The sequence below is a fragment of the Juglans microcarpa x Juglans regia genome, chromosome 2D (assembly GCF_004785595.1).
Source record: "Juglans microcarpa x Juglans regia isolate MS1-56 chromosome 2D, Jm3101_v1.0, whole genome shotgun sequence".
Classification (NCBI taxonomy): Eukaryota; Viridiplantae; Streptophyta; class Magnoliopsida; order Fagales; family Juglandaceae; genus Juglans; species Juglans microcarpa x Juglans regia.
This window is the reverse complement of record NC_054596.1, coordinates 6,349,928-6,372,842: the sequence shown is the minus strand read 5'-3', so window position 1 is coordinate 6,372,842 and position 22,915 is coordinate 6,349,928. Positions and strand designations below refer to the sequence as shown.

The 22,915-nt window shown below is 35.1% G+C and overlaps 2 protein-coding genes across 4 annotated transcripts; both read right to left on the bottom strand.

Moving 5' to 3' along the window:
• Window positions 1-1,239: 1,239 nt before the first annotated feature.
• LOC121248161 (isocitrate dehydrogenase [NADP]) lies at window positions 1,240-7,112 on the bottom strand. 3 transcript variants are annotated; one of them, XR_005937403.1, is made up of 17 exons: window positions 6,958-7,112; window positions 5,293-5,336; window positions 5,075-5,184; window positions 4,706-4,743; window positions 4,496-4,573; window positions 4,354-4,407; window positions 4,172-4,273; window positions 3,919-4,010; window positions 3,607-3,710; window positions 3,406-3,474; window positions 3,204-3,319; window positions 3,019-3,053; window positions 2,518-2,660; window positions 2,228-2,350; window positions 2,051-2,143; window positions 1,479-1,571; window positions 1,240-1,396 (listed from the first exon to the last, which is right to left on the bottom strand). XR_005937403.1 is itself a non-coding variant. In XM_041146538.1 (16 exons), exons 1-15 carry the CDS (start codon window positions 7,004-7,006, stop codon window positions 2,062-2,064), a joined length of 1,239 nt encoding a protein of 412 aa, XP_041002472.1. In that variant the 5' UTR covers window positions 7,007-7,112; the 3' UTR covers window positions 1,478-1,571; window positions 2,051-2,061. The 3 variants fall into 3 exon arrangements, 1 of the variants encoding a protein (XP_041002472.1); XM_041146538.1 differs by lacking the exon at window positions 1,240-1,396 and having other exon boundaries at window positions 1,478-1,571; XR_005937404.1 differs by lacking the exons at window positions 1,240-1,396; window positions 1,479-1,571; window positions 2,051-2,143; window positions 2,228-2,350 and having other exon boundaries at window positions 2,568-2,838; window positions 2,883-3,053.
• Window positions 7,113-9,413: 2,301 nt separating this feature from the next.
• On the bottom strand, window positions 9,414-15,515 carry LOC121248160 (armadillo repeat-containing protein 7). The gene is given in 11 exon segments (XM_041146537.1): window positions 9,414-9,634; window positions 10,083-10,165; window positions 10,281-10,307; window positions 10,310-10,373; window positions 10,481-10,554; window positions 11,360-11,396; window positions 11,780-11,939; window positions 13,012-13,194; window positions 13,310-13,402; window positions 15,100-15,191; window positions 15,296-15,515. Coding segments are annotated over 7 exon segments (555 nt in total). The 5' UTR covers window positions 11,852-11,939; window positions 13,012-13,194; window positions 13,310-13,402; window positions 15,100-15,191; window positions 15,296-15,515; the 3' UTR covers window positions 9,414-9,436.
• Between the last annotated feature and the right edge of the window lie 7,400 nt (window positions 15,516-22,915).

Genomic DNA, 22,915 nt, shown 5'->3' with positions numbered 1-22,915 from the left:
AAGAGAGAGAGTGAGGTTGAAAGGAGAGAGAAAGTGGATTTGCTTGCATGTATATGGTTCTATTATTATTCTTCTAAAATGCTTGTGTCAAAATTTTATTAGAGGGTGTAAAAGCCTTTTATTAACCTAGTCCAGTTTGAAGTTAACTGCTAGTATCTCGATTAAAATATGACCTTTAATATACAAGAAGGGTTCCTAAGTGCATCATTGGGAACATCTTCTACAATTTTATTATTCGAATCCTTCTAATAATTCAGAGACACATAATTTTTGGGATCCACATAAAATAGTATGAATACCAACAACATTAAATGTAATAGGATATTGGATCATCAAATTATTGTTAGTGTCTTCTCCCCCGTTCGAACAATGTAAGCAGCTGTAATGCATATATATAGATATGTAACTGTTCTACAATTTTTCTTCTATTTAGTAGCGCTCAAGGGGTCTCGATTATAGTTGGGAATCACTCATGGGTTAAGATAATAGACGCATTCTTTGTTTAGAAACGAATCTAGGAGGAGGTCTGATGAGGGCTAGCCTCGCACAAAGGTAATAATACTCATGAATGTTATTCTAATTCTCAGCGTCTCCGGGCGGGGGGGTAATGACAGCGTGGCAAGTGCGCAATATTGATGAGAGAAACTGAGGATGAGGAAAGGGAAAAGTGAAGGGCCCGGGGAAGTGAGGAGCACCCAGGGTGCACTGGGTTTGTCCTTTTTCAAGAGTCAAGACAAACAATAAACAATGTACACTATTTAATTGTAAGCACATTTCCATGATTCGATCTCCTGTAATGCAATTCAATCATGGTGCACGCGGTCTGATCCCTTCCCATATTCTTTCTCCACGAATTAAAACTATGAGTATCTCTTCTTGAGTTCCAAGGTAACCAAGATTAGGACCAACTTGTCTAAAGACTCTAACTAATTACATTTATCCAAGATATTCAAGACGTTAAAACTAATGCAATGACTTTCTCACCGGTTCAAGAGGCGGTGCCCACAGATGAAAACAATCCGGCTGGTCATACTTTGGAAGTTGGAACGATGCAAAGCATGTTATATGCTGGAGCCTGGAAACATCTAGCTCGTGTGTGCAGTTAATCCCGGTCAAGGGGGAAGAAGAAAAAATATGAAAATGTTTGTTTCAGTCCATACCACGTGAACCCACATCTTAATCAATTGCAAATCTTTACAATGATTTTATGGTAATTTCACTTTAATAACTCTGTGGAAGTGTGAAAAGGCATACGATAAACACTGGGGAACTTAATACCTTGGATAAGTAAATTCTTTCAAGCAAGTAAAACACCGCAGTCTACTATAAGCATAGCAGCACATGGGATGAAAGTTGAGACCCGTCTGGTAAAAGAAGTCAGAATTAGCACCCCCCCCCCCCCCCCCCCCCCCCCCCCCCCCCCCCCCCCCCCCCCCCCCCCCCCCCCCCCCCCCCCCCCCCCCCCCCCACAAAAAAAAAGAAAAAAAAAACGAAAAACATTTTTTATTCCTCCCTGTTGCCAAACAGGTTACCAAAAAGACTTTCTCATTCGTCAGGTTCCCAATCCATTCCTGCAACATAAACTGAAACTATCATTATTTCGAGTTATCACGAAAATTGGTCCAAAATGAAAAGAGAAAAACAAAAACAACCAATGGTGGGAAGAGCACAAAGATAAATAAACTCTGTTCCCCAACTCAAACACAGAAGGAGCAACAAAGCAAGATAAGAGATTGAGATCAATCCTAAGATTAGAAAACTAAGAGCAACAACACAATCTTATGGTCCAACTACAATAGCAAAAGAAAATAATTTCTTCTAATCCTACCCATGTATTCTCGCTTTTTAGCAATAACAATCATCTATCTCCCACTGTTATAGCACTTGCCACCAGTCTTGTAGAAAAAAATAGAGGTTGTAGGCCAAAATAAACTCCCATAAACTTCATATCATATTTTTATCTCTTATTACATACAGATTAAAAGAAGGATAGTAACTGCAGTATAAACACCATTCTAGTGCATAGAAGAATAATAATGTGTTGACATACAGCTATTATGCTCAGGCTGAAAGTCTTGCTCTAAGTTCTGCTGCAACAGCATCAATGAACTCTTCAGTATTCAGATAGTGATCCCTAGTGGCCCTGCACGATGTGTAAAGGTGTATCACTGCCATGAAAATAGTAATCATCTTAAATAGAACATTGATCTCCTCTACACACACTTACTTAGGACCATGGATAAGAATAGCAAGATCCTTGGTCATCTTCCCAGATTCCACAGCTCCAACACAAGCAGCTTCTAGTTTCTCAGTGAAATCCGATAGTCTAGCATTCCCATCCAGCTTTGCCCTGTCAACCAAAACATTGTTAGATCCTTGTACAGCAAATGTTTACTCTACATAAGTAATTAATACTCATCCTTTCTTTTCCTCTTGCGAAACTTGCAATCTGCATAATAGTTTTAAGTATCTATTGCAGAACCCAAGTCTACAGATCAACAAAACCATATCATATACCTGTGTGCAAGCCCTCGTGACCAAGCAAATATTGAGGCAATGCTGTTTGTGCTGGTTTCACCTCCTTTCTGGTGAACCCTATAGTGCCGTGTAACGGTACCATGGGCAGCTTCTGCTTCTATCGTCTTTCCATCTGGACACACCTGAAACCAATTAATATTACTAGTAAGTCAAAACTACACACATAAGGAAGAGAAAAAGGTATAGAGAGATAGAGACAGATGCCATCATGTCATTTAGTTTTCATCCCAATGCCTATTCTAGTGTATTTCTACATTCTATATTTTCATGTCTCTAATCGTTATGACCATACTCTCCCAACTCTGCCTCGCAATATCCTATAACCATTGTATCAGCACCCAAACACTAGAAATACAAAAAAAATCCTCCATACCAGGCATAACATGGTATGTATGGCAGAATATTGTCATCTAATCATATATGCTCTACTGAACAAAGCTCTCATCCCAAGAAATCAAAACACTTAAACACAAAACGCACCAGTACAGAAGTCATCAATCCAAGAGATCCAAACCCTGCACCATGTGTTTAGAAGTTAGTGATCAAAACCAACCAGTTAATGCCCAGATTCAACATTAAAATGGGCAGCAATAATAAGTTTAGGTCCAAGCACAGAATAAAGCAAACTCTCTCCGTTGATGTCATGAGCAATCTGTTACACAAACCTTGGGCTAAGAAATCACTCTGGACATCACCATCATAGTTCTTGCATGCCCATACATAACCTCCTTCACTCTTGAGAGCATAAGCCACCATATCATCAATGAGTCGGTGTTCATACCTTGTAATTCGATAGTATAAGTAACTAAGTGAATAAAAGGGTAACACAAACAAACCATCCTTTTTAAACAAAAAACTGACACCCACCATATGCCAGCAGCCTCATACTTTGATTTCCACTTGGCCTCATAAACTTCTTGAAATATGTCCTTGAATCTTCATTGAAAGAATGTATATGATCAAACGTATGTTGAAGAATACTTTAACATAATAACATCTAATCTGTTGAAAACAAATAATATTAACCAAAGGAAAGTTCAAAATTAACACACTGACCAGGCTGCATACCTTCCATCATACTTCTTTAGAATTGTATTCTTTGTGCTAAGATAAAGTGGCCATTTTTTCTCATAGGCAGTGTTCATGGAAGCCTCAGCAAAAGCACGGATAGACTGAACGCATGCATCAAATATATAACAGAAAAAATCAGTGAATTCCAGCAATCTATATTTTTTTTTTATAAATATTCAAGGATTTTGTAGATGAAAACAATAGGCATGACCCATGTACACGGGATGTATACAAGGGAGAGACCTGATTAGGATTTGCTTCAGCAATCTATATTTCAACTGAACCTCCAAGGATTTCCCAGAAACAAACCTCATCAGTGTTATACATTGACAATGCCACTCCCCCGGCACCTGTAAAGTTGAAAACCTCGAACTCCGTCTTCTCATCCTGTCCTTCCGGTACTGCAATCATTTTATGGACCTCGTAACCCAGTAAGTAAGAATACAATTTGGAGCTTAAGAAAAAGTACGGAAAAAATTATCCATGCATCTATTTGGGCAGTAGATTATGAAACCTAATATACAGGATCTCAGAAAAGCATCAGAAAAAGTAAAAGATTTACCAAACACTAATTTCAATTTCCCAGCTCCTTTAATAACTGTATCAGTTGAACGATATTGATCACCAAAAGCATGCCTTCCAATGCATATAGGCTTGGTCCAACCTGACAACATCAACAATCAGTACCCAATAGAAATCCATGACATCACTTAAAGAATATCAATGCAATGTCATTATACATACCTGGGACAAGGCGAGGAATGTTCTTGCAAATGATTGGTTCTCTGAAGACAGTACCTGCAGAAAATAGCAATAACAGCCCATCATGAAACAATACCAAGAAACTGTAACTAGGTCATTTAACCATGACTGTAAGTTCACTGACCATTCAAAATATTCCTAATTGTCCCATTTGGACTCTTCCACATCTGCTTCAAGCTAAACTCCTTCACACGACCTTCATCTGTTAAACACCAGAAAAATTATGAAACTTTGGTTCATGTCCAGAATTGGTGGAGATATTATCATAAGAGTAAGGATTCAGACAGGTCAGGATTTTAACAGCAAAAAGAATCTGCAAGTAAAACATTAGTACCTGGAGTTATTGTTGCACACTTGATTGCTACATTGTACCTATAATTGAAAAATTACTTGTCAATGCACAACAAAAAGAAAAGGATACATAATTAGGTCACACCATAGTCAGATCAAAATTAAAATTACCACCAAATAAAAATTGAACCCTAGGCACAAGAATATATCATAACAAATACGGAATCTAAAAACCACAAAAAGCAATATCTTTCTTTCTGCTTATTAATGACTGAATATTATTATTCACTACAAGCAAGATAAATGAGAAAAAAAGTTGAATTTTATTTTCACACAGAAGTTGCTTCAAACAAGAAAAAGACAGAATACAGCATTTCTAGAAACTTCAAATAGAAAATGTACCAACACATACTTAAGAGTAGCCTCTGCACTTTCAATTGTTACTTTATCATCAGTGGCATCACGATGGGGAAGGCCAAGGTCAAAGTACTTGATGTCCAACTCCAGGAAGGGGAAAATAAGCTGCAGATATGGCCAAAAAACATGATCCATACAAGTGATTCCCTCAAAACTTTGACTAGAAATATTGAACAAATTACACATTAATGATTGAGCTAAAACTAAAATTACCTTATCCTTTATTGATTTCCAGAAAACTCGAGTCATTTCATCTCCTGTGTAGTAGGATAAAAAAAGAAAACTGTGAGACTTAGAAAAGAGAATACAGTCAACTACATCAAATCAAAGCTTTGAAACAATGAAGATGGCAAAGTTGAGGATAATGCCAAGTCTAACTCATAATATCCTAGTGGCCACACACCTGTGAAGCCAGGCCTTTATCCAATGATCAAACATTTCATGGAGGTTAGAAGGTTTCAGAAATAGCAGAAAAAGTTCATTGCCCCTATATCTGTTTCTATTTCTCCATTTAATAATATTTTACTTTCGAAATTTGTTTCCATTTAGCATTGCAAATTTTCACCATCATCAAGAACTGGCATATCAGACGGCATGACGATGCCACGAACATATGGTTAATCTGCTGCATGCAGTTCAAGTTATGGCAAAGGTTGCCAAAGGACCTAGATGATGAAATAAGGTCACCAACAAAATAGCATTAAGAACTTGCATCTCCAAGCAACCTATGAACTCAAAAATTCGTTATTAGAGCTCCATAGTTAAAGTCAGACATCGCCACAGTTAAAACATAGTAAAATAAAAAATAAAACAATGTTTAAAGGCTTTTTCCTTTTATAACCCAGAAATGATTTCAGAGCCACATGTTAAAGCAGCCATAGACTAATTGTCACACTGTAAGCAAACATTATCTTTTTTTGTTTTTATAGGTAAAAGATAATAGGCAAACACTATCTAAATAATTTACACAACAATGAAATAATATTAAACACAACATGATAGAGGAGGGATTTGGAATTTTGGACACACCAAACCCACAAAAATACAGGCCATATTTCATTCCTTGCAGTCGCAACAGACGCTTCCATAGGACCGCTTGCATACCTGGGACATGGCCTGTTTTAGTTCATTCCTTGCAATCGCAACCGACTAAAACAGGCCATCCGGAAAAAGCATATCTTATCAGGGACCATTTCAACCTATAAGCATTGCTTTTCATAAAATGTCTAAGTGCTGCCGAGGTAACAGACTGCATTTGGCTTTTCAAGATTGAATATCGTGAGCCGAGCAGAGCCGAGCTCGGTGATTTTCTTACAACTTACGAGTGAGATAGAGCTCTTTTACGCAGAGCCCGATTCAAGCACAAATCAACATCGAGCCTTGTATATACTTGAAACACATATTGCTAAACGAGTGTCCTACTCGTTACTTAGATCGGACTATTCTCATCGCGACAAACACTTCTAGTGACCATAATTATCAAAAGACTAGTTAGGTAGAGATCTTAACTACAACACGCGAATGAATTAAATACTGCTCAGGCAGCATTCGATAATTTGAAAAACGTATATATAATTATATATAAAAAAAAAAAAACAGTAAGATGATTTCATTCAACATGAAAAAAGGGGAACTCTGAAGATTATTGAAGTTGGAGATCGTGGTTTATAAGAATCAGAGGCGATGTTTGGGAATTAATAAACTAAACAAAAAAAGGAATCGTTCTTAATGAAGTTTCAACGTATAATAACAAAATAGGAGACAATAGTCAACCAAATGGATCTGCGAATGGGGAAGCTCGAGAGAGAAAAGATCGAGATATTGTAAAGCATTTTTTATGGAGAGAGAGAGAGAGAGAGAGAGAGAGAGAGATCTCACCGTCCATCTCAACGACGGGGTTGGCCACCTTGATCTTGTCGAACGCCATGTTAGTCTAAACAGTTTAACACAGAGAATCGTATTGGAGTTGGTAGTAAGAGGAAGAAGAAGAATGAGAGTGGTGGAGGGTGTATGAGCCTGACGATTCCTTTATGTTATAATAAAAAAAATATACCTAACCTCTTACTATTCACGCGACCTCCTACACGCGACAGAGAGGGTGAGAGGATGTGTGGAATTTGGAGAGATTGTGTAGAATTGCTCTATTATAATAGTCATAGGTTCGTATCATTCATTCATTCCCGTTTCAAACTTGAGTTTGTGCGTTATGATTAGGATTGGACGAGTATTTCCTTTTTTGATAGAATTGGACAAGTATTTCACTTTGTCCATCTACTCCTTTCTTACTGCATTGCCATTCTACTCCTTGGATTAGGAGAAAAAACAATAAAAATAAAAATAATAGTTTCTTTCCGTCTCTACTCATTTGATCCCTTTTTTTCATGTGGACTCTAGGCGACTTGATTATCTAAGGGGGATCATAATAATCAAGACACAGCATACAGTATTTCATATTTTCGTATAAAAATTTTAGGCAGACTGTTGCGATTAGATATTGAATTAAGTTGAGTTGAGATGATAAAATATTGTTAGAATATTATTATTGTTTTAAGATTTGAAAAAATTAAATTATTTATTATATTTTATATTAAAATTTAAAAAAATTATAACGATGAGTTAAGATGGATTTAAGAATCAAACGAAACCACTTGTTGAACGTTTTCAATGCCTCGCTTATTTCTCTATAATAGTTCTGATGTGGTTCATTTTGTTATTGTCACAAGATGTTCAAAAAATATAGTCCCGACTAATCTCAAAGATACGCAAAAACAGTGTTGATCTGGTTCGGTAGGCCTTGAAGGCATTCAAGTCAGTCCAGCACTTTTTCATCCTGTGACCAACCGTTCAATCCGATTGACCTTATGAAAAAAGAGGAAAAAGCTATGTATGCGGCTTGAAATGTACCGATCAATTTGACTAATTAGATTGGACAAAGAATAAATCTTTACATCAATCTACTGTTGATTACAGTTACAACACACCTTACGTGTAGAACGGTTGATGTGCTACGAACCTGCTCGGTGATTGGTACAGTGAGCTGCTCGGAATGTAAAGGAAAAAAAACAAGCGTACAGGAAAAAAAAAAAAAATCAGCTCAAGTGTGCTACGACTGATGTGTTAAAACAATTAATATAAAAAAAAATTATTAACGTTTTTTTATTAAATTCAAAAATAAAAGTTTGGTTTCTTAAACTTTTTGATGTATTTTATTACATGTATAAATATAGCATGACGAAAATAAATAGCGGTTCAAGCATTATGCAGTAGAGTAGCGAGTCAATTTCAGCATTGGGCGATAGAGTAGCAAGACTTCTATTTTTATATTCTGAATACTTGAAAAATATTAAAATAAATTTAATGACTTAGTGGCAGCCTTTGTTAATAGAATTGAACCGTTGGCAATGCTTTACTCCCGTTTGATACAAACAAAACATTTCTCCAAATCAGAATTCAAGCCAAAGGAAAAATCAGGGGAAAAAATAACCCATCTACGTTAACGTCGTAGGCTCGTAGCGATCGGTTATAGACGATGCTATTTTAATAATATTAAAGTGGTCCAAACAAGACTTTTCATATCTTAAAAAGAGGCGGAAAATAAAGAGACCAACTATATCTCCAAAAAACACCTAGAATTGTTTAATTCACGTGAATTGTTATTATTATTATTATTATTATTCTGATAGCATACTCTGACCCGGTTTAAATTCAGAGTTAATCTCAGCTTAACCCATCTCTTCTCATAATTTTCATCTAATTATTATAATTTTTTTAAATTTTAATACAAAATATAATAAATAATTCAAATTTTTCAAATTTTAAAACAATAATAATATTAAAAATTAATATTTTAATAATATTTTATTCAACTTTCAACTTCTATCTCAACTTACTATCCAATCGTCACCTCAATGAGCAGGCAGCAATCCTCTCATGGAAATTAATAGTCACCCCCAATTGACAATCATTTGACTAAACTTCTTATTTTCATATATATATTTTAGAAAAAAAAAATTGTATTCTCGTGAATAAAAAACATTTTTTTCTAAGTTTATCGTCGGAGGGACAACTCAGGTATTCACGACATGATTACTAAAGGAAAAAACACCCAGTCGTCCCTTGCCATGATAGGTCATTTTCATCTTCATTTTTGTCTTGTCTATAAGTTCAATGAAAGCTGGTAAAAAAAACTGTGCAACCTTTGAAAACTGAGTGATTCCAAACCATATTCTTCGTTAGAGGACAGTTTTTGGGGAGCAAGTCGCTGGAGATCGAGATCGCCATTGTGGTGGATTGTCTCGATCCTGGACTTCTGGTCTATTTAAATGCAATTGCGCGACCTCCAGTAGCAGTTAATTCATTAGGGGAGAGCAGGCTTATTAGTCTCACTCGTTCTAACATGTTTGTCCAAAAATGCCTTGGCCAAATTACTAAAGCTGACACTAACCGCTTCAGCATCAGCATACCTCCTGATGAGATCAATCACTTCCGGCTTTAAAATTTCTTCCCTGTTAGATGCGTTGCAGAGATAATAAAGACTCCCAAGTGCATAGTTCACCTGTAAATCAATGTGAATTCATGCAGATGCGTACATGCCAAACCGAATTAAGTGTCTGTATCTCTAATCTTGGCACATCAATGATCAAGGCCAGGTTACATACAATCTTGAGATAGCATTCACTATCATGATTGGAATTGAAATCAGTAACAGTTTAGGCACCAAAATCATATCGTCTATTTCTTGAAGATAAAAGAGAAAGAAACCATAAATCATTAAGTGGCTTTCAATTTGGAAAAATAGTTTGCAATGCACATGTTAAGATAAAAAAAAGTATAATACAGAAACAACTCTGTATCACTTCTTTTTTAAAAGCAAAAGAAAATTGTGTTTGGTTGTCTGTAGTCCTTTAGTCCCATGCTAATGTTTGAAGCTTGATTTCCAAAAACCAAAAATAATGGAGTCAAAGCAGCGTAAAAATCCATTGTCTACAAGTTTTGGCACTTACAGTGTTTCTAACAGGGCTTGATAAACATTGAACAATAAGAGGAATCCCACCACACTGAGTGACAATTGCAGCATTCAACGGATCTACATATATAAAAACAGGAGCTAATGCTTAGCCAAAATTATTCTTTGTAGTGGAAAATAAAATGCTTTTAGGAATCTAAAGGATCAGCAGAAAGGATTAAATTGCCGCACTGACCAGCGCAGGAATTGCATATCCCACCAGCCCAAATTCCACAAGCTTCTCATTGGGTTCTGTTATGCAATCAAGAAAAAGCTCCAAAATATTGAGCTGTTTAAACATCAAAAGTAAATCTTCACAATTTGGAAAATGTTAAAAAATGTATTTTAGTTCATTTGCAGCCAATTTATTTCAATAATGAAAACAAGATATCATACCTGGCGCAAGAATGTATAATTGTAAGGGTCATAAGCAAAGTTTGCCAGGTTAGCACCAATTTTCTCTTTTGTTTCTGTAAGTAAAAGAACGATGGATCAAGTGCAAGTTTCATGGTTGAGGATGTACCCACAATTGAATTAATTGTCCAAAAAAAAAAAAAAAAGAACATAGTTAAGAGCACCATATAGGATTCAACACTTGTTGACTTCACTCTCCAACCTTTCATATGGGCGGAAGAATGCTATTTGATCTAAAGACCAAGTTATAATAGTCACAAGAAAATGAATACATGTTAAGCCACACCATTCTCTTGATGCATACAAAGTAAAATTTGGCAAAATGTTATATCATAATGAGAGTAGCATGAAAAGCACCACAGAAGTAATTGCTTCAAGAATTGGTATAACTCATTGAATAATAATTATATCACATAATCCTATATCCTAAATGTGTAAGAGCCTCACTAGAGCATTAACGCTATAAGAATGCAAGGCATTAGCTACCCTTTGATGGTACCAGTCCTAGAACTGGTTAATAGCCATACCATCACATTAAGTCAACATATCTTATGGTGTCCCCTGTATTTTTTTTTTTCTCCTAAAATACTCATATCCATAGAGTAAAGTTAATGACAAGGTATACAAGGTCTCAATTTATTTCTTTTACTTCTCAGTTTTTAAGTTGGATTTTACCTTTTTCAGCTGATTGATTTAAAACCATATAGATATGGTAGAGGGACCTAATAAAACTGCAATTGCTACATCACAAGCTTGACACTCCCTCATTTTTGTATATGCTGAAGGATCAAAATTATATACTTGAAAAACAAAAGTCATACCCACACAGAAACAAAGGAATACAATCTGGATGATACATACCTTCATCAGTAGAACTCTGAAACTGGCTTACCAATTCCTGCAACGAATGGGAAAAATAGTTTCCACATGAATACATCAACAGTCAACAAAGCGAATATATATATTTTTTTTTATAGGTAATCAAAGATATTATATTCATAGAAATAGGCCAAGCCCAGTTACACAGGAAATATACATGAAGAACGCCTAGCTAGAGGTTACAATAGAAAAAAGAAGATCATGGACAAATCAACAAAGCAAATATCGGTATATGAATCGACAATCTTTCACATCAAAGGTAACGACTGCAATATTCGTAAGAATAAAACTAAATAATCATGAAAGTTGCATAATTTTGGCACATACGAGAAATAGAATGACGATACAACAAAGTAAATAACGATATAACATTGTAATTGTTCAAAATCTTCAGTACAGTACTTGAAGATATTGCAGCCTTGGAGTTCCATATCTTCCCATTTGCTCTCCTTGTCTCTGTTCATTGGTAAACATCCTTGTTTTAATTACTTCACTAAAACAGGCGATTCATAAAGCTCCAGAAACAGGGTTTCGTGACAGCTACAGGGTAGAAAGAGATTCCCTGAAAAAAAAAATTAAAAAAATCAAACAAAAAGAAAAGCAAACTGGTAGAAAGAATGTTGTGCGGCCAAGGACAGTCTTAGGCCCCGTTTGGTTTCATAAACCATCTTATCCCATCTCAACATCCAAACACCATTCAAACACAAACATTTTTCAATTTAAAATTTTTAACTTTTTTATCTAATCATTACCTAATCATTACAACTTTCCCAAACTTCCAAACAAAACACAAAAAAACAATTCAACTTTTTCAAATCCCAAAACAAAATAATATCAAAACATTATATTCTAACAATATTTTAACTTTATAATATTTTTATTCAATTTTTTCTTTCTCATTTCCCAAAACCCCATAAAACATCTTAACTAAAACCATTTCACTATTATTCACAAATTATCTCATACTATTTATATATTTCTCATCTCATATGTGTAACCAAACAAAGCCCTAAACTCCTCTGACTCATTTAGTCCTAAGCCCGATCGAAACCTCCCAAAAATCTTGAAGCATCACAACTCAAGAAATGATCTAAATTGAATTTTGTTTTAACTAAAAGTTCAAGTTAGGATTTGTGACAGGATCCCCGATAGTCTCTCAACTTCTCAGCATTTCTCTATTGTCAACTATGCCATTATGCGTGATTTGTTACCTTATAACCTTTTCTAGTTTCTATATTGGGCATGATCTAGCCCTATATTAATATTAAACTGTAGATTCCGTGTGGTTGATTATCACCAAAGTCACAGGTGTTTTAAGCAAATATTTAGAGGTTTGTATTATGATAATAAGTTAAAAACGTAATTAAATTAGTCTTCAAACAATCGTACATTTTATGAATAGTTGGGCCTTCGATACCAAAATAGGGATCATGTTGAGTTCGAGTCATGGAGGAAGTGAGCTATAGATTAGAGCTACCAAAAGCTAGGGTTTTTGGATCATTGTCAGGTATTTATCTTTAAAAGATTGACCCTTCAATTGGAGGTCCAATCCCCTATCAAGAGATTAGGTATCAAATATTTGGTTCCCTTTGCCCAACAATTTTTCTGTCGAATATGAGAAAAAGGTTCCGAACCTTGAAGTTGGTGTGACGCGGGTTCCTTGGTGTTCAAAGGTTCAAAGGTGTGCTGGTGAATGTACTGCAGAATAAACGGTGCTAGCTGTCGGTGGGGCTGTGCATAGTGGTCCCGGGCCGTGAGGTAGGTTTGTGTTTGTGGGTGTTGTTGCAGATGGAAGCCCGGGGGTGAACCCTTTTAACCTGAAATCCACAAAATATAAAAGTTAAATACAATAATCCTCCAAAATCAAACATTTCAAAAATCCTTCCAAAAAAAAATTAACTCACCACCATTAAATATTGTCTAAAATCTCACCAAGCCATTTATGCCACCTGACACTTATCTCACATTTCTCTTATAATCTTGTCACGTGCCATCTATTTCAACTATCACAACCATCAAAGTCATCTGTAAAAAAATGGAGATAAAGGGGTGATCACCGACTCAATAAACACTAGTGGGTAAACATGAGCCAATTACAGAATGCAGAACAAAACAGAATCTCAAAAATAACCGAGCAATATTTTAGAAATATTTATTTACAATAATAATATAAATAAAAGACCTTTGGCATAAGCATTACTGAAACAACATCATAACAGAACAAAGACCATGTTTAACCCCCGTGATAGGGTTGTGCTATTCCCGGTGGCCGAACCGGGTAGAAACAAAAGTGAAATCTCCCCCTTTTAAACTCGGTGCATCGAGTGTGCACCGTGAACATAGAAAACCACTTTGTCTACAAAGTGGATGCACTCAGAACAGAGATATTGGTACCAACATAATAATATAGGCCATAGTTTTACACCCATGGTAAGGTCAGGAAGGAAGCAAAAACAGAATGTCTTGCCAGATGCAACATCATATCGTAACAAAGTACTAAACAGATAAATATCATATAATCATATACAAATTTCAAACTTCATATTCGCTCTTTTTATATAGTTGATAACAGGGTACCAAAAATACTCATGTTTACACCAGTCATGACGGAAAAATATTTCACTTTCTTATTTAGATACAAAGAGTACTGCAAAAATGATCGAGATTGTTTTCACTTTTCATAACAAAAATATGCAGGTTTTTCACAAAATCGACCCCAGTTAGTTTTATGCAAAGTCTAGCATAGGAGCACCGGTTACCTGAACTTTTCAACTTCTCTGAATTTCCTCACAACAACACCAAGCAAATATCGATCATCACCTAAACATAATTAATGCAAACTATAACTTAATAGAAATAAGCTAGCACATCTAAAATAAGGCAACACTACTATACGACTCAACAACAATAATCCCATTGTTCCAATTCTTCTAACCCGATTACTACTCAACTCGAAACCAACAAAATAACTTCCAAAACTTCGTTTATAACCGGCCAAAGCTACTCCAATTATGAATATGTCCATTCAAATATTTCATAAGCACTCATTACTTAACAAGCCGACCCCTTTAAATCAAATCTAACCACATCTTACCATATATGTTTACTCCAAAGACTCCAATTCTGAATATTTTGACAAATTGCATAGATAATCCAAACAACCCCTCCATTATTTATCATCCCAAGACCTAATGATCCAAATTCCACATCCAACCAACCATATTCAAAATCATGCTTTTGTACCCATCGACTCACAAGTACTCCAACTGATTTCACTAATACTTCATCCCGACCCGCTTACTTCTATCTCCAAGTCAACAACCAGATTCTATCCAAATCTCATTGAAACATTACCACAACCAAAAAATCAATACAGCAGAATCACAAATCAGACTCCACAACGGCCAAACAGTACAAATCCACCGTAAACCCGGATTTCAAATTCGAACTAAATTACCAATTTCCACCGACCTTAATATCCAACAAACCTCAACCCACCGACTGAACAAGCGCCATAACAGCAACACAATTCCAACGCATCTTACCTCAAGGCGGGCTATTTTGGCGGCGGCTGAACCCAGCATGTGGTGCGACGTACTCCAGGTGGGGGGGGGGGGTGGGGGGGGGGGGGGGGGGGGGGGGACGGTGAGATGGAGAGTAAATAAACGGAGCCAGAGAGACGAAGAGAGTAAATAGAGAGAGAGAAAGGGAGGGAGACTCACCGGCGAGGCAAAGCGGCGTCCGTGTCGACGAGTTAATACAGTGTCAAGGTGGAGTGGCTTGGCGGCGTGCTCGTGCTCGTGCTCGGGAGGAGCTGTGTGGAGGCGCGGCCACGAAACAGGGGCAGAGACAAAGAGTGAGCGAGAGAGAGAAGAGCTGAGAGATAGGGCACACAGAGAAAAGCGAACGGGAACTTACCAGCGTGAAGAAGCTGCAACCACGGCGGCAAGGAATTGCGGCGGCTGAGCCTGTGGAGCAAGGCCTTGGCAGCGGCGGTGCACGACAAGCTGCGGCGCAACTGGGAGAAGAGATAGAGCGAATTGAGAGAGATGGAGAGAGAGGAGAGAGCAGTCGAGAGAGACGTCGGGGGCGGCGTCTGAACACGAGGAGAGAATAGAGAGATACGTCGCGCTGGAAGGAAAACTACCAATCAAAACGGCGCCGTTTTGATTGATTGCTCTTTCTTTCTTTTTTTCTTCCGTGGGCTGGGTTGGGCTTAAGAAACCGACTGGTCTGATCACGGGCCGGGTCATTACAGTAGTGAAAATAAAAAATACAAAAAACACGGCTTGCTTTAACCAAGCCTTTAACAATTACGAGGAGATAAAAAATAAGTAGTTCGATATATGAGATGAGAGTTTCTACATTGGAATGGTTCTTGTTGATGCCTAAAAAATTGTACAATAGACTGGAAGGAGAGAAAGAGTCATTTTCGACCCGCTATGGTGATTCAAGTCTCGATTGGTGTGGTTTGGAGCCTCTGACAGTAGTCCGATACAGTTGTACGGTATCGATGCGTACATCCATAGCAGTGAATGAAAAACAAGTGCAGAGAAAATGAAGAGAAAGGGATACACGGATTTACTTGGTTCAACATATTGCCTATGTCTACATGACGTTTAGGGAGGAAAAATCTATTATAATATGTTTATTTTACAATCTCTTGTTGCCTCTCATTTCTAATTGTACAATGAAGATCTTGAATATATTTGCTAGAGAAAATGTTCTCGTTGTAGCTCCCTTCAAGAGGTTGAAGAAGATGCTGAAGAAGAAGTCCACTTTAAGTCGTCTAACCGTTTCCTTTTATTTGACCATTTTTCTGCATGCCCCTACAGAATGGTGAGGATCGGCAGCTTTTCCCTTGTATGTCTGACATCCTTTCCACTTTCTCCCTTACCTTTCTGTCCTTTCCTCCTAACACCTTTTCTCCCTTGTCCCCTCTCCCTCTCTCTTCTTTTATCTTCTACTGAGAGCCCTTTGGTAGGCTGGGCTATTAGTACGGGCTTGGGATATTTTATCCCATTTAGTTGTAATATTAGATGCATAATATTATTTAAAAAATGATAAATTTATAACTCTTTTACAATTATTTAATAAGTTAATTTTTAATAAAATAGTAATATGGATACATACTACATAGAGGAAATAGTTGAGACATCTACTCTACAATTCAAAAAATAAGCAAGTTATTATCTTATTTGGCAATACTTTTATTAGAAGAAAGGTAATACAACAAAATATAATAATTGAAAACAAGTACATGCTCCAAATTGTGAGAGTTAAAAAAATAAATCCTTCAATGTTTTGTCTAAACTTGAAGACTTCAAGTGGAAAAGATAAACTTATGAAGTAGACCTTGTTGTCTTTGTATTTTTCATGCAGTATTAAATACACAATAAATATTATAAGATTCACTTCATGTGTCTATCTGTAAAGTTCAAAGAGAAAGTCCAATCTACATCTGAATCTATATTTCAAAATAACTAGTCAATGTTATAATTTGAGACTCATTGAAATCATCAGTCAGTATGGGGATATCACAATCTCCTCCCTTAAATTCACGATATCCTCATCAGGTTAGTCCATCTCAAGTTAGTCTATCATAGGTGGAATGGCTCAAGTCATATACTTCTTATTGTGATTGGTTTTTATATTATTTGTAATGCTCCAAAGGAATTACCCAAGCCACATCTAGACTTATATTTAAAAAAGACTAGTCAATAGTACAATTAGTACGCTATTGGAACCACTATAAAGAACAAAAGATTATCCCTCCTAATCAATGTGTGATATCATACACTCATCAATAACTATTAGTCAGTATGAAGTATTACACTATCTCTCTTCCACTTGAGATTTCTAGCACTTTTCGGTAGTTCTATTGAAACCCTAACCCAAAAATCCCTTCCCCAGTTTATCTTTTTGGTTTTTGAAATATTTCACACAGCTCTCAACCATTGATATCATTATGCCCATAGCTTTCTGCAAATCCTTTATTCTTCTATATGGTGGACACTTCAAATGCCAACAAAGAATATACGAACAATCATAGACGCGCAAATTCATATTTGTAGAAGCTAGATTCTTCACTTAAAAGGGACCCAATAATGAGAAAAAAAGGGTTTAGTTCTTTCAATGAAGGCAACAATACCTAGTACATCAATAAGAACACAAGAGAAAGAATTCTATTTTCAATTATAGGCATTGTTTACATTCCGTCGATTAAGGAAAAGAAACTGCATGTGTCCTCTACCCACTGTAAGAAAAATAGCTTTTTGCGACACTTAAATCGTCGTAAAAAGCATTCTAAGCGTCGCAATTGTGTTTTAGTGTCGCTTTCAAATTGACGCAAGATGGTTAGTAATATTGAGTCTCAAAAAGTTTGTCATGTTGAAATGAAATATCAATGCAAAAGGTCAATTCCATTGTGACGATATTTGTCAATGCTAAAGGATGACAACTTTAACGCAAAAGACACTCTAAATGGTAGGAAAACTCCTTATCAGCAACCGGAATATAGTGTCGCAAAAACATAATAGCGCTGCAAATAACCTTATTTCCGTCACATATATTCTGTCACAAAAGCATTTGCTTGTCGTAAATGGACTATTTTTTGCGTCGCTCTATATTGTCGCAAAAACTAAATAGCTCCACAAATGACTTCTCATTTTCGTCCATATATCCCATCGCAAAAACATTGGCTTGCCGTAAATGGACTATTTTTGGCGTCGCTCTATTTTGTCACAAAAACTAAATAGCACCGCAAATGCCTTCTCATTTCCGTCACATATATCCCATCGCAAAAGCACTGACTTGTCATAAATAGAGTCTTTTGCATCGCTCTATATTGTCGCAAATAGCTATTAATAGGCAACAAAAAAAAAAGTTTATTTCCGTCAATAACTTTAAGGTCACGAATACTTTGGACTACATTTTCAGCAATAACCAAAATGACGCAAATACACAAGATTCACTGCAATGGAACAATTTGGGGATCTCTTAGCCACAATTTGTCTGTCGCAAGTAATTTTAAAAAGCAATATTGCATTTATGCTCGGAAAGCATACTGAAAATTAATTGCATTTTAGAAAGATTTCACATTCCAAAAAATGGTTTAAATAAACATTAATGTTTCAATTTAATTTTTACACACCTTCAAATCGAACATCATCAAAAATTCATGAACCTCAAATCAATCACTTGATCATCAAAAACTCAAATTAGACATTAGTGTTCAACATGAATTTTTATGATCAAATGAACAAGATTCATAAGAAAAGCTTATGTCTAAGAATCTGGTTGATTTGTTTTACAATCAGTAATGAGTGGTAGTGGAATACTTAATGTAAACACAATTGTCAAGTATCGATCATTATGCATCTAGGCCTAGTAGGAAAAATCTAAGATTATACACAGATCCATATCAACTAATTAAAAATGTTGAGGTTTCATTTAGATAGAGAAAGCTACATATGCATAGAAAGATGTTCAGAGATGATTTTTTCCACATACACTAGAGTCAATTAAAGTACCAACATATATACATAAAATGTACCTAACGCACTCCAAATCAAGCAACTTCTTTATGTTCTTGTACACAAGTTTATTGTTACATATCATATAGACAAGCTCGGTATGTGCTATGCACACTGCATATGTGGCAAACTACAATATTTGAGTCGTCTCTTCTAGGGGTGTAAAAAAAAAAAAACCAGTTGAACTGGACTGAATTTGACTGAACCGGTAGATTTGATCCAATTTCTAAGCAGTCTGGTGCAATACCAATTTTTATATTTTGAAAACCGTTTTAAACCAAACTGGATCGATATATATTTATAATTTTTTATATTATATTATATATATTATATGTTAAATTGAAAATTAATGTAACATGAAATTCTAATCTTATTATTCAAGTCTATTGATCTTATAACATAAAATTAATATAACATCTGATAAAATATAAAATTAATCTTATAATTTTAAATACAACATTTGATATAATATATAAATTTTAATTTTAAACATAAACATTAATATTAAGTTATTAATATAAACTTACTTTTGATATATATATAAAGGATAAATACATTTTTAGCATAATAAATTATAATATATATATTCTTTTTGTAAATATAGTTTTATACATTTGAATATATATACTCATATAAAAAGTCTAGAACTTATGTAGACTATAGCTAAATTTAATATTATACTAGTATGTGTTAATTATTATAAAATAATGTATTTATACTATAATATAAATAGACTAATAGTTTAGTATATATAAATATCATATTATTACTAACATAGATAATCCGTAAAACTGAAAAAAATTGGACCAGACTGAACCTAAACCAAAAAAATTGAAAGTTTTGATTTCGGGAGTGAATCGGTTTGGTATCACTCATCAGGTTGTTAATTGTTTTGGTACATTTTTTCTGCATCCATTTCTTCTTACAATTAAATAAATCGAGTATAATTAAACTTAGATTGAAAGACTAGTAATCCAACATGTATTAAGTTGTTTAACTAATATCCTATATACATGTATTATCTTTCATTCTCAAATTGTTAAATAAACACTTAACATGTATAGGAAAACCTAAAAACTACATAGATAAAAATGTAAACTCTTATGAAGTGCACCAAAAAAACCTCCACCCCAACTACCATGCTGCTCTCTTTCAACTTTTTCATTCTAATGATTGTATATCAGTAGAATTGTGGAAACCCTTTGGCTGAAATACCATCACAAGAGCAATAATTAAGTTAGTTGAGAGAGAATATCATTAACACTACTCATCAGTATTCAGCAATGACTATAGTACTTGTAACACACCAACTTTCCCTTAGTCTATCTATATATTATTGTAATCTACAATAATCTTTTAGACTAGTCTTTAACAATATAGTATTCAAAACTTATTGTAATATGTTAACCCCTTAAAGAAACATATCTCAACCGACCATATTAGCAACAATAAACAACCCTAAATAATTATTAACAAGCATATGATTAAACAGTCATAAATAATTATTAATCAACAGATATTAGATAATTATTATATATCCAACAATAAGGGATGAGCAAACCAACAATTTACGAAGTACTTATAATTAGTCAGTCCTAAATACTAATCATCATTACAACTTATTATGCATATAAAGGAAAATAGAAGAGGAAATGTACATGTTTATGTTGTCTAGCCCCGCAACAAGCTGTATGAGTGGAGATGCCGAAGCACATCATCAACATTTTTCCTCTTCAGTGGTCCATGTCATCTGGTGCTAATAACAAGAGCCCACTTCAACCTCATCCCATCCAGAGTTAAACAAAAAATTAGTTTGATAAATCACCAACTAGGAAAACAACATTGTCCCATATTATGAATTCTCACATTGTATCACTGCACCCTCACCACACAACAAAAAATTCTTTTAAGTAGTAATAATCTTTCACTCACTTAAGTGCACCCAATGATGCCTCCAGAAACCCACTAAAATACAAAATCCTAGCAGCCACTAAAATAGAGTATCTTGTTTCCTTTCAAAATTCTAAAAAATCCAATCTACCACAATTACTCAACTACCTGAGTCTCCCACGGAGACTCTCCATGGGATTGCTATTGGGAATTGAGTATGTCATGAATTTATCGAACTTAGCTTGCTTTTCCAGAATTTGGCAAACATTTGCTTTTAGTTCCTCAAGTTGGTTCTTATAGTATTGTGCATCCTGTGACAATGCACAAGCATTTTCACCACGTTGCATTGTATGTGCTGATTGTTCATTCATGTTCTCCCCCAAACCCCTTCCATATCCCAGTCTTTTGCCTACAAACTCCTTGAAGATGGCATCTGCTACCTCCTTAGTTCGAGCTTCCGATTCCATTGCATTCAACTTCTCCACCATTTGTTTCTTTCAAATTAATAAAAAAATTTAATTCCAAGCATCAAATTACAAAACCATGGTTACATAGATAATAGTATATTTAAATTACAACAAAAATAATGTACAACTTCATGAAAGTGTTTGTTGTTACTCACATATAGATCTTTAGTCAGGTCTATGACAAACTATTCCTTTTTACTTGGCCATCGAGACTCTTTAAAAAAGTCTGCCAGATTTGTTACACTCACCCTCTGGAACATCCAATAAAAAAAACACTTGACCAGCTATAGGGGTTTTAGAATCTATACCAATCCTAAGTCATTATGATATTTACTTAATGGAATGATCACATAATTGTTACATTCTCTTCCAGTAATTGAACAAACGACTTTCTACCAGTTGTATGGTTAGTACGTAGTTGTTCCTTATTCGCCTTGTTTTGCAATGACAAGGCTGGTACAGAAATATCAATGCAACACGGTTCACCACAATCAGACATGCATTTTGACATTTTAATGATGAATGAAATTAACCTATAGCGGCGACTCAATTCGCCATAACAATAACAGTCATGGTTGCAATAGAGGGGAGGTTTATTTCGTGGCAGGTTGGAATCACCGCTTAAGTGGCCAAAGTTATCTTCTTTTTTTTTTTTTTTTTATGCGATCGAATTTAGCTGCAAAAACTTAAAATTTCGCCTCAACAGATGTAAACACTATTTGAATCATTGTTGACACCAGTGGCAGCGAAAAGTAGCCACCACTTTGAAAACGACGCAAATGTTTTCTTTTTGCTTCGATTTGCAATTGGACAGAAATACATTGGATGCAAAATGTTATTTTTCTTGTAGTGAGCCACTCCATGTATTATTTAGTGCAAAATTACATAACCCTGAAAATTGAAGTTTTCGTTTTGCGCATCTTCAAAACGTTACCTATGGGATTTTCCCGAGAAAGAGGAAAAACAGTACAACAAGAAAAAATTAAATAAATTTATATGGTTCGGTTGTAGAAGGATTATAAATAGGAGGGAGGATTATCATTTTCTTAAAAAAAAAGAAAAGAAAATAAAAGGAAAAGAAAATTAACGTCACTTCAATTGGTTATAAAGGCATTGTTGATTAGAAGGAAGGGTAGCATTACCTTTTTTCTATTGAAGATCCTCTCTAGTTCTTCTATCGTTTATTACTCCTTAGACATTACTTTTAACAAAAAGATGGTGGCCGCCATGGGATTGAGAAACAAATTGGATATATGTCTCATTAATGATAAATCTTAAAGACAATATTGCTTTTAAGGATGCTCGAATGACAAGATCCTCAATATTCTACAATAACTTCTCGACATTTTACTAATTACGTTACTATGTTTGATTTGTTACCTTATTTAATTTGCTATAATGGCCATGATTTGTCCCTTTACGAAATAAATGGTTGCTCACCATGGAATTGAGGAACAAATTGGTTATATATCTCATTAATGATAAACCTTGAGAATAGAGATGCTTTTAAGGATACGTTAATGATGGGATCTTCAATATTATCCTATATTTTCTTGATATTTTATCAAGATTAATGATACGCGTATAATCATTTATACAACTATATTTTAAATTGAACCGATATTACTTTTATAAGTTATTTTATA

What these genes read in the sequence shown, in the direction of transcription:
- LOC121248161 (XM_041146538.1), bottom strand. Translation starts at nt 7,006, where the DNA reads ATGGCGTTCGACAAGATCAAGGTGGCCAACCCCGTCGTTGAGATGGAC. An exon ending in CCCCGTCGTTGAGATGGACG is followed by an intron (nt 5,337 to 6,957) that starts GTGAGATCTCTC and finishes CCTACTACACAG; the next exon opens with GAGATGAAATGACTCGAGTT. An exon ending in AGTGCAGAGGCTACTCTTAA is followed by an intron (nt 4,744 to 5,074) that starts GTATGTGTTGGT and finishes TTTCAATTATAG; the next exon opens with GTACAATGTAGCAATCAAGT.